The sequence below is a fragment of the Chelonoidis abingdonii genome, chromosome 9 (assembly GCF_003597395.2).
Source record: "Chelonoidis abingdonii isolate Lonesome George chromosome 9, CheloAbing_2.0, whole genome shotgun sequence".
Taxonomy (NCBI): Eukaryota; Metazoa; Chordata; order Testudines; family Testudinidae; genus Chelonoidis; species Chelonoidis abingdonii.
Genome location: NC_133777.1, coordinates 37,995,331 through 38,010,615, shown reverse-complemented (window position 1 = coordinate 38,010,615; position 15,285 = coordinate 37,995,331). Strand labels below are relative to the sequence as shown.

At 40.1% G+C, this 15,285-nt stretch overlaps 1 protein-coding gene across 6 annotated transcripts in view; it reads right to left on the bottom strand.

The window, feature by feature from the left end:
- Positions 1-15,285, bottom strand: part of CREBBP (CREB binding lysine acetyltransferase) — a 203,366-nt gene that overhangs the window by 14,326 nt on the left and 173,755 nt on the right. For all 6 annotated transcript variants that reach the window (XM_032781631.2, XM_032781632.2, XM_032781629.2 and 3 more), the window contains 5 exons: positions 9,509-9,659; positions 8,514-8,660; positions 7,931-8,044; positions 7,195-7,360; positions 5,902-6,069 (listed from right to left, as the gene is read on the bottom strand). In XM_032781631.2, the coding sequence (XP_032637522.1) occupies positions 5,902-6,069; positions 7,195-7,360; positions 7,931-8,044; positions 8,514-8,660; positions 9,509-9,659 (746 nt within the window). The remainder of the gene's footprint in view (positions 1-5,901; positions 6,070-7,194; positions 7,361-7,930; positions 8,045-8,513; positions 8,661-9,508; positions 9,660-15,285) is intronic.

Sequence of the window (15,285 nt, the reverse complement as noted above, 5' to 3'; positions counted from 1 at the left end):
GCCCTGCCGACCCACCGAGTGTTGCTAGGGTAAAAATCTTACAACGAACGTGCACGCGGCGCGCACACACCTAACTGGAATGGATATGAGCAAGCACTCGAAGAAGAACTTAAAGATTTTGGACAATCTGAATATGTCATATGAACTACATAAACAAATCAAGAGGCCACAGTTCTGACATCCCTGTTAGGTGCAATTTCTCTCTCAATGAGATTTGAAATAGTGACAGAAGTTTAGGATAAATGCATTTGAGACGTTTAGGATGTCTGCACTCTTTCATTCTGTTTGCATTTTCTAAGCCAAATGGCAAAGTCTTCACTGCTACACTTCTCTGCCATTCTTGGATTGGCATCTTCAGCAACTTGGATACAATATTATGTTTTCGTTCTAGACACAGAAAGACTAGCATTAAGTAGGAACACATTTTCCCCAGTATGGATGCTTATAGACTTTATCAGACCATTTCTCATTTTCAGCCAGCTATCTTGCGTTAATGCAACTGTTGGTTCTTTTGGCTCATAAGTTTTTTCTGTTCTCTTCACTTACAACATCAGGTAGTGAACCTATGAGTTCAAATCTGCATATTCAGAGAAGTGCTTCAAGCATTTCTTTAAATTGTTCATTTTCTACTATATTTAAAGTGCCTGCAACTTAATCAAATTTAAATCTTTGACTTTCCGTTAATATTGCTGACTGTCTTTAGTGCAGATTCATCTTTGCCATTTTGAAGGTGTTAAAAATGAAAAAAACTACTCCTGAAGGAAATCTATGTTGAGAAACTGTTGGAAGACCTGTAGTTAAAATTACTGTAGCCACATTTTGATGACAATGATTTTCAACTTGTCCAATTAATCACTTGTTTCCTACTACTTCCTTCAATCTAAGTTACGTTGAGTCAGCTAAATTAAGTAATTATCAAACATTAATACTTGAATACTAATTACCTACCTGCAGTATTGACCAGCAGCTTTCACACGGACTACATTTAAAATAAGAGGAAGTTACTGACCTTGTGCAATAACTATGGTTCTTCAAGGTGTGTCCCCCTATCGGTGCTCTACTGTAGGTGTATCTGCACCCCTGATTTCAGATTTTAGGTAGCAGTGTCTGTTCAACCTGCACACGTGCTCTCCTTCCCTTGTGCTCTGCCACTAGGCTACCTAGCGCTGTGTGGGTGAACTGCTCTCAGTTCCTTCTCTACAACAGAGCCCTCTTCTTGCAAACTCCAAAAGTAGAGGGAAAGAGGGTGAGTTACGGAGTACCTATAGGGGGACATCTCCCTATGGATGCTCCACTGTATATGACTTCACAGTAGAGTCCCCTAAGGAGGGTTGGGGCTTTGGAATGGAGTCTATTATTGATGACACCAATGAGCCGAAGTTGGCATCAGAAGCAGAGTCTGAAGTAATTACATAGAGTTCCGCGAAAGTATGAGCAGAGGCCCACGTTGCTGCCGTGTAGATTTCGGAGATGGAAACATCTTCAACAAATGCAACAGAGGTGGAGATGGATCACATGGAGTGTGTGCAAATTCCTGATGGAGGCAGCAGGTTACAGGCATGATAACAGTTAATGCAATTTGAGACCTATTTGGAAAGCCTGTGAGCTCATATTAATGGCTCAGATGAGTACACTGTGGAGAATGCACTAAATTCAGAGTTGTAGTGCTTCCATGCAAAAGAGAGGGTGACCTGGCGACTCCCTGACAATTTATGTAAAACATGTATGCTATGTTGTCTGTCATGATTTTTGTGAGAGTATCCCTGATGAATGGGAGAAAGTGTGTGCAGGAATTTCTGACGGCTCTTACCTCCAAAAGGTTGATGTGGAGTACAGCTTCTGTGGGAGACCATTTGCCCTGAACTCTGCAGTATCAGTAGAATTAGTATTGGTGGGTGTTGCGCAAATGGGATCCATGCACAGACCTTGGATAGGGCTTTCCACCATTCCAGGGAATGTTTGACTCTGGAGAGTATCACTAACTGTTTGTTTAGCCTGTCTTTGTTTGGAGCATAAACAGATCTGAACCATGCCTGTAGACACCCCATGTGTAGTCGGGCATGAGATGTCACAAACGTGTATGCTGCCATGTGCCAAAGAAGCTGATGCAATTTTTGGCTGACATTTGTTGGCTGTCTCTATGAGACTGGTCGGAGCGTCGAAATTGTGCTGCAGGAAGAACGCTCTCGCTTGCACGGTGTTGAGTTTGGCCCCTATAAATGCCAAACACTATACTGAAGTCAAGGTCAATTTCTGGATATTGAGTTGTAGACCCAGTTGTGCAAATATGTGCATAGTCCTTTGGGTAGCTCATAGGGTGTCTTCAAAGGAACGAACCTTGTCTAGATATTGGTAAATAATGTTCATGGATGTGCCACTACGATGGAGAGGACGTTGGAGAATACACCTGGGTGCAGAGGACTGGTCAAATGGAAGTACTCTGTACTGGTAGTGGTCCTGCTCAAAGGTAAATTGGAAGAATCTTCTATGGGACAGTAGGACTGAGATGTGAAAGTAGGAATCCTGTAGGTTAGGGCTGAAAACCAATCTCCCTGCTCCAGAAATAGAATAGCAGCCGCTAGTGTGATCATCTTGAATCTTTTGCACCATCACACATCTGTTTAGTGCTCTTAGATCTCCTATGTGTCTCCAATATTCCTTTCTCTTGGGGATCAGGAAATATCTGGAATAAAAGTCTTTGCCTCTGAAGTGTATAGGGACTGGTTCTATGGCCCTTAGGCATAGAAGGTGATCTATTTCCTAATGTAGCAGTCTCTCGTGAAAAGGGTCCCTGAAGAGGAATGAGGAGGGAGCGAATTGAAGTGGATAGAATAACCCTTGGAAATGATCTCCAAGACCCATTTTTTGGAAGTGATGTTTTCCCAATTCCTGAGGAAGAGAGAAAGGTGACATCCGAAGGGATGTGGAAGGCCCAGGTGTTGCAGATGTTGCTGTAAGGAATGGTTGTTCAGGGCCTCGACCAAGGTGTCAGACCTGGTGTATTGAGGTCAAGGGCTGGGATGTTGAGGATTGAAGGGCTGCTGGTTTCTGCTTTTGCTCTAGGTCTCTTCCGTTGGGGCTCACAGCATCACAGCGGTGGGAGAAACTGGGATGGTCGGGATCTATGAGACAGTTATGAATTGAATTTCCTTTTCTGTCCCAGTGTGCAGGTTCCTAGGGAGCGCAGCGTGGCTCAGGAATCCTTCAAAGTATGAAGTGAGGCATCAGTCTTGACAGCGAAGAGTCTGGAGCCCTCGACAAGGAGGTCCTCAACCATCATCTGTACTCCTTTGGCAGCCCTGAGAGATGCAACTATGAAACCCAGCTCCTTCCCATCACCATTGAAACTGAGCAAGCCACTGTATCCACAACATCCAGTGTGGCCTGTAGTGATGTTCTCACTACCTGCTGGTCCTCACATATGATGGCTTGAAACTATTCTCGTGCTTCTGGCAAGTGGTCAATAAGGCACTGAATATTCCATAATTCATGTAGTCGTACTCTGCCATTAAGGTTTGGCAGTTTGAAATCCTGAATTGCAGAGGAGTTGCTGAGGAGCATGCCTTCCTTCCAAATAAGTCTAGCCTCTTCCAGTCTCTATCATGTGACATCGATTTAGTGTGGTGATGCTGTCCTCGTGAATTAATGGCATTCACAATAGAGTTAGGTTTGCCTCTTTCTGGGGCACGTAGTACTTCTTGTTGGCCCTTTTACATGTTGGCGCAACAGAGATTGGTATCTGCTTGATAATCTAGGCATGATGTAAAAGCGCCTTGTTGCTTGAGAGAGCAATTTTTGAAGAGGAGGAGGTGTGCCACATGTCCAGGGGCATCACTGCTTCATTCGGAGAGGAAGAGGAGATATTTGTCATGTAGTCTCCTCTTCTAGTCTGGCCTCCTGCTCCTCCTGAGATTCTGGGGTTCTGAATATGAGTGCACTGTGGGAGTGCACCAAATCCAGAGTTTTAGCGCTTCTGTGCAAAAGAGAGGGTGACCTGGTGCCTCCCTGACAATTTATGTAAAACATGCATTCTATGTTTGTGACATTGCACTCAACATGTTTTATGAAAATACACTTATGAATGTGAATAGGATGTAATTGGAATATGCTTCATGCAAAAGGTCTCTTGTAAACTATCATTACAAAGTTTATAATCTACTGAGTGTGTTCATCCTATTTGTTTGCATGTATTATTTCTGTGTCAGGATTTAGGAGAATAAGATATAAATATAAATATGTTTACATCAGTAATACAAGTTAAGTGGAAGTCATTAAGGGTGCTTCAGAATCAGTGAACTGTAAACAGCTCGGTTTACTTTCAAACCTTTCTGTGTATGTGTGGGCCAGCCCAGGAAGAATGCAGGCTGGGGTCTGACAGGACATGTGACCGTGTAACATGATGCTGGAATCCATCTTAAATCTGGTACTTTTCCATTTAGAAGGAGAGGTGGGGACCCAGAGAGAAAAAAGATTCCTGCCTTGTGCCAAAGCTATAAAAGGAAGTGGAGCCCAGGATTGGGCCCCGACTAGGAAGGAGTCTAGTCTGTGAAAGAAGCTAATTGGAACATCTGAGGGTGAGATATTACTTGTAATCAGTTTCTTAATGTATTAGGCTTAGATTTTGTGGTTTTTTTCTTTATTTTGCTTGGTGACTTACTTTGTTCTATCTGTTATTACTTGAAATCACTTAAATTCTACTTTTTATACTTAATAAAATCATTTTATTTATTAATGAACCCAGAGTAAGTGATTAATACCTGGGGGAGCAGACAGCTGTGCATATTTCTCTGTCAGTGTTATAGAGGGTGGACAATTTATGAGTTTACCCTGTATAAGCTTTATAAAGAGTAAAATGGATTTATTTGGTGTATGGGTGTTGGCGAAGTAACCTGCTGAGCTGTTTTTGGTTAAAGTCTGCAGCTTTAGGGGGCGTGGCCCAGACCCCAAGTCTGTGTTGCAGCAGGCTAGCGTGTCCAGCTCAACAAGGCAGGGTTCTGGAGACCCAAGCTGGCATGGAAAACAAGCTCAGAGATAATTTCAGCACATCAGGTTTCTGAACGTGGTTTCTGAACACTTCACAATGTTATCTGTCATGATTTTTTTTTGAGAGTATGCCTGATGAATGGAAGAAAGTGGCTGCACCAAAGGGTAGCCATACCAGGAGGACTGGGAATCAGAAAGTGGCTGGGAGGGTCTCAGTTACTGTAATGATGGGGCATGGTGTGAGACCAGAGGAAGGTTGTCATCTTGGTCACTGACTCCCTGCTGGCATAGGGTGGGGCTGATAGGGAAACTAGAGGTAAACGCCCAGGTGCCATTGATGATTCTGTTGACGGGAACATGCTCGATACTGGCGGAAACTACATCACCTAGAATCTTGGGCTAAGTCAGTGAAAAAACTTTAGTAATTAGCAGTATTAATATTTGAATTTCAATCCCCTATCACTACAAATTGACATGCATAGGCTTGCTATAGAAAGAAGAATTCAAGATTCAAATACTGTCTTTCAAAATGCAGATATTTTAAGGTAGTTTGAATTTAGAAATTCAGCGAAAGGGCTGTAAAGCAAACCAGGCAGTCATCATGCAATCCAAAAAGGCTGACAGACATCCTTGGGTTTTAGAAAGCATTTTTAAAGAAAGTAGGAATGTTGTCTGTGACATGGAAGTTTTTACTACTCTATTTAAAAAGCACCACAGAATTTTTACTTTTATCTGGAAAGAAGCCAGAAATGTAGCTGATAGGAACATTGGTTTAAAAACTCAACTGAAAGACAAAAAATATTTTTTCTTCTAGTTCTGAATTGCATCATCAATATTGGGTATGAGCTCTAGCTGAGATTAGCAACGTGGACAACCTTCTGATCTGGGGACAAATATTGTACGCGAAGGTTAACTTACCTCTGTTGTTTCACTAGCTGCTGTACTTTCCTCCTTCTTCCTCTCCTCCTCTTCCTGTTCCAGCTCTTTAATGCTCTCTTCCAGCACATTTGGCCAGAAATCACCTTCAAAGTAAGGTAGCTCCTTGGCACTCGTCAGCCTGTCCTCAGTTGCTTGTTTGAAGATATCCTGTTAAATGTGTCACATAATGGTAAGATTGAATGAAGTACCAAAAAAAAAAAAAAAAAAAAACAACAAAAACGCCTGAAAATAGCAGAACCTGCTGCACTCACGTGGCTTAAAGCTTTTTTAGTACACAGTAGGACACTTGGAAAGGAACTGGTTCTACATGGAGGAATTTACAGTATATTCTACAACACTGTCACAAATACAACTGGACAGCTAATGATTATAAAGTTACTAGCAATATATACCTATGTTTAGTTATTTCAAAACAAAGTATGTGCATGATCAGAAAAGAACAGATTCTTAGCAGCCTTCTCCTTTGTAACCCTCAGTGGAATACAATAGGGACCATTACGCAAAGAAGAGAACTCTTTCTCAAAGTAGAGATTTTTTGAAAGAAAAAAACCTGCCTATTAGGCTACACGTTTGTCACATGTCCTACAACCCTAGGAAAGAACACCTCCTGTACAAATTTACAAGTGGCACAGCTCTTCAGTTACAAGATAAACAATGAATGTGACAAGGGCATCATGGAGCCTTTCATTTACCACCCAGCTAAGTTAGCTAATTAAGAGTGAACAGCATAACTTTCCTTAGCATCAGACTAAAACTCAGTGAGAAAACTCCTTTCAAATGTGCTGTGCACCTTCAGCCTGAGATTTTCAATAGTCATAATTTAGTCAAATCAAAACCAATTTTTGCCACCATCTTCCATAGCACTTTTCCTTGACGAAGGCTATTTCCATGCCAAAACTCATCTTTCAACTCCAAGCATCTCAGGATCACTGCTGTTCAGATAGGCTTGATTATATACTGTATAGCTATATATCTAGATATTTATATTTATTTATCTCCCACTCTCTAGCCAAACCTGGCTGAAATAGCTTTGCTCCAATATTTACAAAAAATTTCCATTCAGGCAGAGACCAAGACTAAAAGGCTGTTGCCTCAGAGGTGAAAGTTGCAGAAAACAGTAAGCAAGGGAAGATAATGGCTAAAAATGTAAACGTTTATAAAACATTAACCAGAACAGTCATTGTCTCTTCCCTTATATTGAAGAAGTGCAGTAAGTAGCCTAGATATAATGAACACTGTAAAATCAATCCAGCCAGTAAAAGGTATACAAACCTTGTAGTCATGAATGATCCTCTCAGCAAATGCTTTGTCCAACATCTTCTTATACCATTCTTGCAGGCGTTTGGGTTTTGGTATTTTCTGATCAGGGGGATGGCAATGGAAAATATAGTCATCTCCTTCACTTGGGGGACAGGCCCAAATGTGACCTGTCACATACCTGCAGGTTACATGCGAAAACCAACACCACCTCAGTTTACACTCATTTGGCATTTTAATTAAATTCCTTTGCCTTTTCTATACATAAACCCAACCACATTTAGAAATAGATTCAGACTTCTCACTTCCTTATAAAGATGTTGGGGAGTTTTATGGTAGTAATAGCTTGTGTCTATACAAAGGCCTATGGTCTAATCATGGAACTTAGGCTTTGCCTGGGCTATTTAGTACCCACTTTTCTCACCAGTTTAGTGGGTGGAGGGAGTGAGATTCTCTCAGTCTAAAAAGGGAAAGAGAAATTTAGGAAAAACGTTACCAGTATGGGGGAAAAAAAACACTATACGCTCACTGGTACAGAAATCCAAACCCTAATCTCCACCGTGGGAGAAGAGGCATCTGTTTCATAAGACTCTTGAGAAGATGGCTGAAGGAAGGTAAGAGATTGTCTTAAACAAATCAAAATAAGAGAGAAGTCTACTCTTTAATTAAAGTTACACAGAATAATCATACTGTTCACATGACATTGGATTACAGCATCACTTTGCAAAGAATTCAGACAACTTTTGCTCACCCAAGTTTCTTCACATACTCCAGATATCCAATAAGGATTTCATGATATACGGCAGTTCGGAGGCAGCGGGGTCGGAAGAAATGAATACTATCTAGATACGATATGTACACACGCCTGTGAGGATCAGGGAGAAAACAAAAAACGTTATTCCAATACAAACCACATTAGATTTCATAGGCTGGTGTTCAGCTTTTACAACAGCCACGGACTTGGTTGCTTTGGGCAGGGACCTGGAAAATAAAGACTGCAGCTGATTTCAAAGAGGAGGACCACTTTTCACAGACCAAAGAGACATGTCAAAGTACATGATGTAAAGCTGCTGAAAAAAAAGTGAAATATTGCTAGTGTTTCACCTTTTGGACAACAGGCAAAGATATTGAGAAATCAGGGAAAATACTAGCATGATTATGTACTTCCTAACATTTTGACTGTCAATTTTTTTTTTTTGGATGAGGAAAAGTCTTCACCACACTTAACTTCATAGTAAGACTGCGTGTGCCATGAATATATCAGTATGTGGAAGGATGTGCAGCTGGCCTGTATTTAAAGTGCACCAGTCACTGTTGGAGAAATGAAAAAGTACCTGGTATTTGGAGGTGGGCAGTCAGAGCCATACTCCTGCACATGCATGCCAAAGAAGCATACATCCACTCCATCTATCTCCTCGAAAGCAAACAGAGCTTTGGTTCGGTAAGGGAAGGACTCTGACATTTCACCAGAATCCACAAACCTGCAGGAAAGGAAGAAATCTATTAATGGACGCTAAAATTCTATCAAAAACGAAGTAGATTTTTACAACATTCTTTAATTCTTCAGAAATATTTAAGTGCCAGTTCTGGCAGAGTATAGAATCATATTAAAATGGTATCATGGCAATGCAAGGTCAGTTTCCATAAAGCCTCGAAACAAAAGTTTTTCCATACAATTAACTTATGATTGAACATGCAAACACAAAGTATAAGATTGTCCAAAGAAACTGCCAGCCTCTAAATAAATGGTACATTAGTTATAACACGTTGAAGTTACTAAGTGAAATGCAGTCAACACTTTGCCATCTGTGGAGTAAAATTAAGTACTTTTATGGATAAAGCCTTTCAAAAACCATCCAATTTATCAATCAGCCCATTTACTATAAAAGCATTTCCAGAAGCCAATGTATACAGAAAGGCAACATACTTAATGAAATGTTACTAGAGCAGAACTTTATTAATCTGCACTGTACTAAATTATGCGTCCTACAATCTGCACAAAACCAGTGTAAAAACAATGTTGCATAATCTAAGATCACATTATTTTTATAAAATATACTACAGAATATATCAGTGTCATAAGTAAGTTAAAAGTTAAAATACAACTCCCAAAATAAATTAACAAAGTACATTTTATGGTGTATTGTCTTCATTATGTTTGTTCACTTGCTTGTCAATTACCAAACTTTGATAATTTATGAAGCATCTCCAAATCAGTACAAACTAGTGAGATTCTACTATACCTAGGTAGGTAAAAAGTTACACAAGATATACACTTCAAAATGCTACCATAAAAAAAAAAAAAAAAAAAAAAAAAAAAAGGACTGACCTGGATTTCATTCCTGGTTTTACTTCTACTGTCTTATCTGAACTTGCTACCACTCTGACAAAAACTTCCCCCGCTTCAGGATGATTCTGTCGCCGCAAAAACTTGTTTACTCTATCTTCCAAATGATTTCCTAAACGGGTAGTCTGAAGCCCTAAGGGGGAAAAATATCAAAGACCAAGTAAGTAGTGATAAAAAGTCTGGGGAAACTAAAATATAGCTTAGATTGAATCACAGTGTCAGAGAGATCTTTCTGACTCATTGCTCCTAGAATGATGCTTTCAGATTTCTTTACTATTGCATTAGAATTAGAGTTACCTTCTACAGCCAAAATAAAAAGTCACCTTCTTAGCGAAAGTTAAATTTACACAACTCTTATAGGCAGGCTAACCACACCTCAGTGGAAAAAACACGTTGCAAATGCACTAATAAAGGAGGCTTTCATAGTAATTAAAAATTTGTATGAGATTTTTCAAATACTGCAAAACTTTTCTTGTAAGAAACACACTCATCTGGCAGTTTGAAAGATTATATCAATTTATAAATCTGGCTCCCAGTCACACCTTTTCAAGCAAAGCAAGTCAACAGAAATAAAAAGCCTCCTGACTTCAATGGATCTTTCACTGTTTTTAAAACAGATGTTTTAGTCTGAGTAATCTACATAAATTATAAAAATGTACATACTGAGCTTTAATAGTTATTTGCCCTGGCAAAGAAACCCCTAAAGGTTCAAGTCCACATACAGTATACCCCTGCTCCACTAATTCAGGTTTGTTTTTTTTTACTATAACATTTAAAAACTATTCATAAAAAAGTACACTACAGACAAAAAGATACAATTTTTAATAAATTCAAAATATAAAGTGTCTCAAAACGTTACTTTTAAAGAAAGTCTTTTAAATTGTGAAAATGAGAGTACCTTATGTTGTAGGGCTTATTGCTACTGCTTTTTTAAATCATTTATACAATTTTACATACATTTTGCCAAGTAGTAAGTTGTATTTAATTATTCTAGTCTTATCAGCATATTTCCTCCCTACCTAAAATCAAAGTGGTGGCATAATTCACTTCTGCATTCTCATGGTCACCCATTTTACCCTGCTACATTTAATTCACAGTCCTTCGCAGCTACTATTCATCAGTTGTAGGGCTACGTGATTTGTCACAGAAATAAATGTGAATTTGAATAAAAAGTAGGTAAAATCTTGCAAAAATGGCTGTAAAAACACATTTGATTAGGCCCCCAGAACAAATGGTGTTGTGACCTGACACAAGGTCACAGTGCTACTCACGTTTGGCCTGTCCACCCTCCATCTCCTATGGGTGGACAAGCCAAATCTGAGTGGTATTGCAACCCCATATGCCAGTCTGCAATGCCTGGAGCTGGGCCCAACTCTGTGGGACAGGAGTCTGTGGGGTGAATGCAGGATGGGCTCTCTCTCCAATCGTCCCCAACCCCATCCCCTGCAGGGGCCTCACCATTCAGCACCCCTATGATACACATTTATGCAGCAAAAACTACATTAACTGGTGACCTTTTCATGACTTTTCTTCTTTTCCCTCCTCACCTCTGCAATGAAATTTACTAAAAATTTCTTCCATACCAAAATTATAACTGTAATCAGTTGCCATCTAGCGAGGAGGCAAGACTGTTGTCTCTTATAACTGACCATCTGGGATATTCACATTGTAGTGGAACTGCATACCCATCTGAAGATTACTTTAAAACCCAAGAGTGCACTGACAGTTATAATGATGCAAAAGATGACACCATTCCTACCTACAGAGCTTACATTCTAAGATTTTATTTCATATGAAAATATATAAAAATTAACCATAAGCATACCACTTCCATAACACCTCGATAGTCTAACTCCACAATCTAGTGAGATTCTGTGGTTAGGACATTAGCACAGCACACGCTGGAGTGTCACTACATGGGAGACTGCGTGGTGACTGCGGAGGAACTCGATAAAAGAAAAACTATCATTTCCACTTTAATACTAATATGGTGAACGATGATGTGGGACATTCCGCTAATCATATTACAGTGGATTGGGCTTTGATGTTTACACCTGCAGATAATCTTTAAAAGTGGTATTTCATTTTGGCAATGTTTATATCTTAAGAACATAGAAAAAAGGTGCACAGTTCCATTATATGAAACTAATTAATTGCATCCAGCATATTTTTAGCTAGCAATTGTAATCAATTCTACTAATTATTTTGTCCTCATTTTAACATCTTTCAATGGGTAATTCTACCAAGTGATTCCCACTTCCCTTCAAGGTAATTTCATCACTCTGTGCTATTACACAGTAAGGCATGGAAATTAAGGAGAAGGCCAAATTAACAGATGTATAGAGCAAGAACATAACTATGTTTGCAAGAGATTACCAACATCCATGCCAACCCAAGCATTGCTATGTTTCTTTACAATGTTATCAATCCTTCGTTTACCCTAAAATATAACCCTTAAGAGCCATGCATTTTGACTGCTCTAAAACTGTTAATATTCTGTTAACAGGCTACTGTATTTTAGCTCTCAGCTACAGTTCATAGTTATTATAAAAAGCTACTGAGGAGTTTTTAAACTTTCTTCCAAGACAATCCTTAGTAAAGCTTGAAAAACATAACCGGCGCCTACTACCTTGAGAGCTTGGGGTACCTTTGGGCGACCCTCTTAGTCGCATGGCCACGCAGCAGGTTATCACAGGCCACTCAGGCGGGGAGAGGTGCCCCTTCCCTAGCTCATCCAGAGCTACTAGGGCTGGGTCACATACAGTGGAGAGGAATTAAAACGCCAAGCCAAGCAGGGGCGTCCCCCACCCACTGTGCTGCAGCCAACTCAACTGGTGAGTTTAATGAGCGACTGAGTTAGCCTCCACCCTGCGACTTGTTCCGCCCTGCAGGATGGAGTGCCATGCTGCCCCAGACTCCCCACAGCCACTTCCCCCAAACTCATCAAGCCTTGCAAGCCAGCGGGCTTGGGGAGGCAAAGGCTGATACCCGCATGGCCTGTGGGGCATGTGTCTCCATGTGTGGAGCTTGGCTGGGGGCAAAATTACAGTGGTTGATGCAGCCGAGGGTGGTTTTAACCCTCCTAGGGGGCCTGGGGAGCTCAAACCCAACCACAAACGCCTCCTCCACGGGTGCAGGAGGCAAAGCCCTTCCCAAGCAAAGTTGCCCACTTTGCCAGCAGTCCACGAAGCTTCTTGCTTGTGTTACACCTTTTTTCCTCCATAGCTTCGTTCCGTTTTAATTTGGTTTCCTATGACAGATCATGATTTCTTTTTTCCAAGATGATATTGGTGTCTGCCTCCTGACGCCCTGACCAACCCTACACTGTGTTCTCTACCAGTCTCCCCTATATTTTGTCTGTCTAGGTTCTTATGTGGATACCATCACCATAGTATCAGAGTGCTTTTTCTGGGTATAAGCAACAATGATTATTTTTGTTCCTTCCCTGCTGGCAAGAAACATGTTTGGTTTGGGCTTTTCAAACATAAGTATGAAAGTAAGGGTAGTATTGTAGAGAAGACTGGGTAAAGATTAGTTTTACATTTAGATTCATAGATTCCAAAGCCCCAAGGTACCACTGCGATCATTCTAGTCTGACTTCCTGTCTAAGAGCCATAGAACTTCCCCAAAATAATTCCGGAAGCAGATCTTTTAGAAAAACATCCAATCTTGTTTTAAAAATGGTCAAGGATGGAGAATCCATCACAACCCTTGGAAAGCTATTTCAATGGTTAATGACTCTCACTGTTAAAAATTTATGCCTTATTTCCAGTCTTAATTTGTCTAGCTCTGAATGCTCCTTCTCCCGCTTCTTTGCCCCAAATCTCTCTCTCTCTCTCTGCAATATTCCTATCTAATCTATTTCACCAATTTTGCTCTCCCCTCACACACAGGGATAGGTACATCTAAACAGACACTTAAATGACAAGAGGACTATTCCTAATAGCCAAATACCAATACCATTCTTTAAGAGCAATGCTCAGATGAGAAGCCAACCAGTCACTGGAAAAGAGCATGCAAACTGCTGTTCAGGATCTCCATCTTTTCCTGCTAGTTGGTGTCTGACAAATCTGAAATGCTCAACCTAAAGCAGAAGTGGCACACTCTCTCTCTGGTCTCTCCCTCAACAGAGCCTCCCGATTGCTGTGATGATGGCATGGGATCTTCATTCCCCTACTTTCTACTAGCCAAATGCTTTCTGTGAGGGAAAGTTTGTCTCTACTACTCTGTCCTTCCCTTAAGTTTTCTAGGTGCTGAATGGGGAAGTGTCCACTCTTTCCTAGTCAGTTTACAAGTCTCCCCCACTACACAGTTCCAGAACTTCCTCCGTTGCTGATCATAATTCTCCGAAGTAGTTAAGTTAAACTGACCTGAGTCTTGTCGTTTTTCAGATAACCAAATGATTCTGAACAGGCATAGTGAACACTGACAAGATTTCACCCTGCTGCAGTTTGGCAAACTGACCAGAGCTCTGAGCAGCAACAGAGATACTGGAGCCATCTCTCTATATATTTAGGAAGATGATACTGTAACAGTTAAATTAGATTTATATTTGGAAGTTTATGTCTGCAACCAGGAATGTTTGAAATTAGAGAAAAAAAAGAAGCTTGGATATTATAGAAGTTGACAGCAAACGCCCAGAAAAGCTTTCTATGGGCAAATGCATTTTTAAAGCCCCGTTCTTTTACAATATTTGCAAATTTTGCTGTCTAAGCTAGTGGTTCTTAACTTGTGGTCTACATAGAACTGACTTTTCATCTTCTCATCCTTGTTTCTACGTCTTTAGAATGGGCCACTAATAAAACAAATTGGGGGAAGTGGGAGAAAGAACGGATGCTGAAGCTGCTCTTAGGAACTGAAGCCACCAGTGTGCTAGGATTTCTAGCCACTTCAGGGGGCTGCCAGCAGGAGAGTAACATCACAGGCAGGAGGAAACCAGATGGCCAGGAAATCTTTACAAGAAAGCAGGGAAAGGAGAGAGGAACAAGACAGTGGGGTAGAGAAGATGAACTGAAGAAGAAAATGAAACTGTAAAAATTATACCCCCTACCCCCAACAAAACTTATATTAAATTAAATGCACAATTTCAACTAAAATATGATCCATACTCTGTAAGAGTTTGAAAACCTCTGGTTTAAGAAAATATTTGCCATGGAACCACTGCAAAAAACAGCCATAGAGAAGAAAGACATTATTAATTCAAAAAGAAGATTAAATAAAAATTGTATTTTTATATCAAACTACCACCATTACCTTACAAACTTAAACTGAAGTCTGGTTTTATACAGGATTTGTCTTTCTTTACCTACTATTAAAATACCAGCAGTCAGACAATACCACAAAAAATCAAGTAAATCAGGCTGTTTAGGACACTGTATTAATTATTGTGCCCTGGTAACACAGCATACTGTATAGCACGTAAAATCAGATATTTTTGAGATCTTTTCAGCATCTAGGCATATGAAGCCTTGTTTAGGTCTGAGTGGTAAATATAACTTGTAATTCACTGCTTTACAAGTTAATATAGTTTAAATGGTGAACTATAAAATGTCAAATATCTGTTTATAAATTCCCAAACATAGGAATATGTTCCAGATTTAAACCATAATAAAAACCTTTCGAACTGCTAGAACCTATGACTTCTAAAGAACAAAATACATTCCTCTCTCAATTCCAATCTTTCTTGTCCATTTCTCATTACTTAGAGCTTGCTTTTCCTTTAATGTGTGTTTCTTTTCATGCAATTTTTATATAGTTTA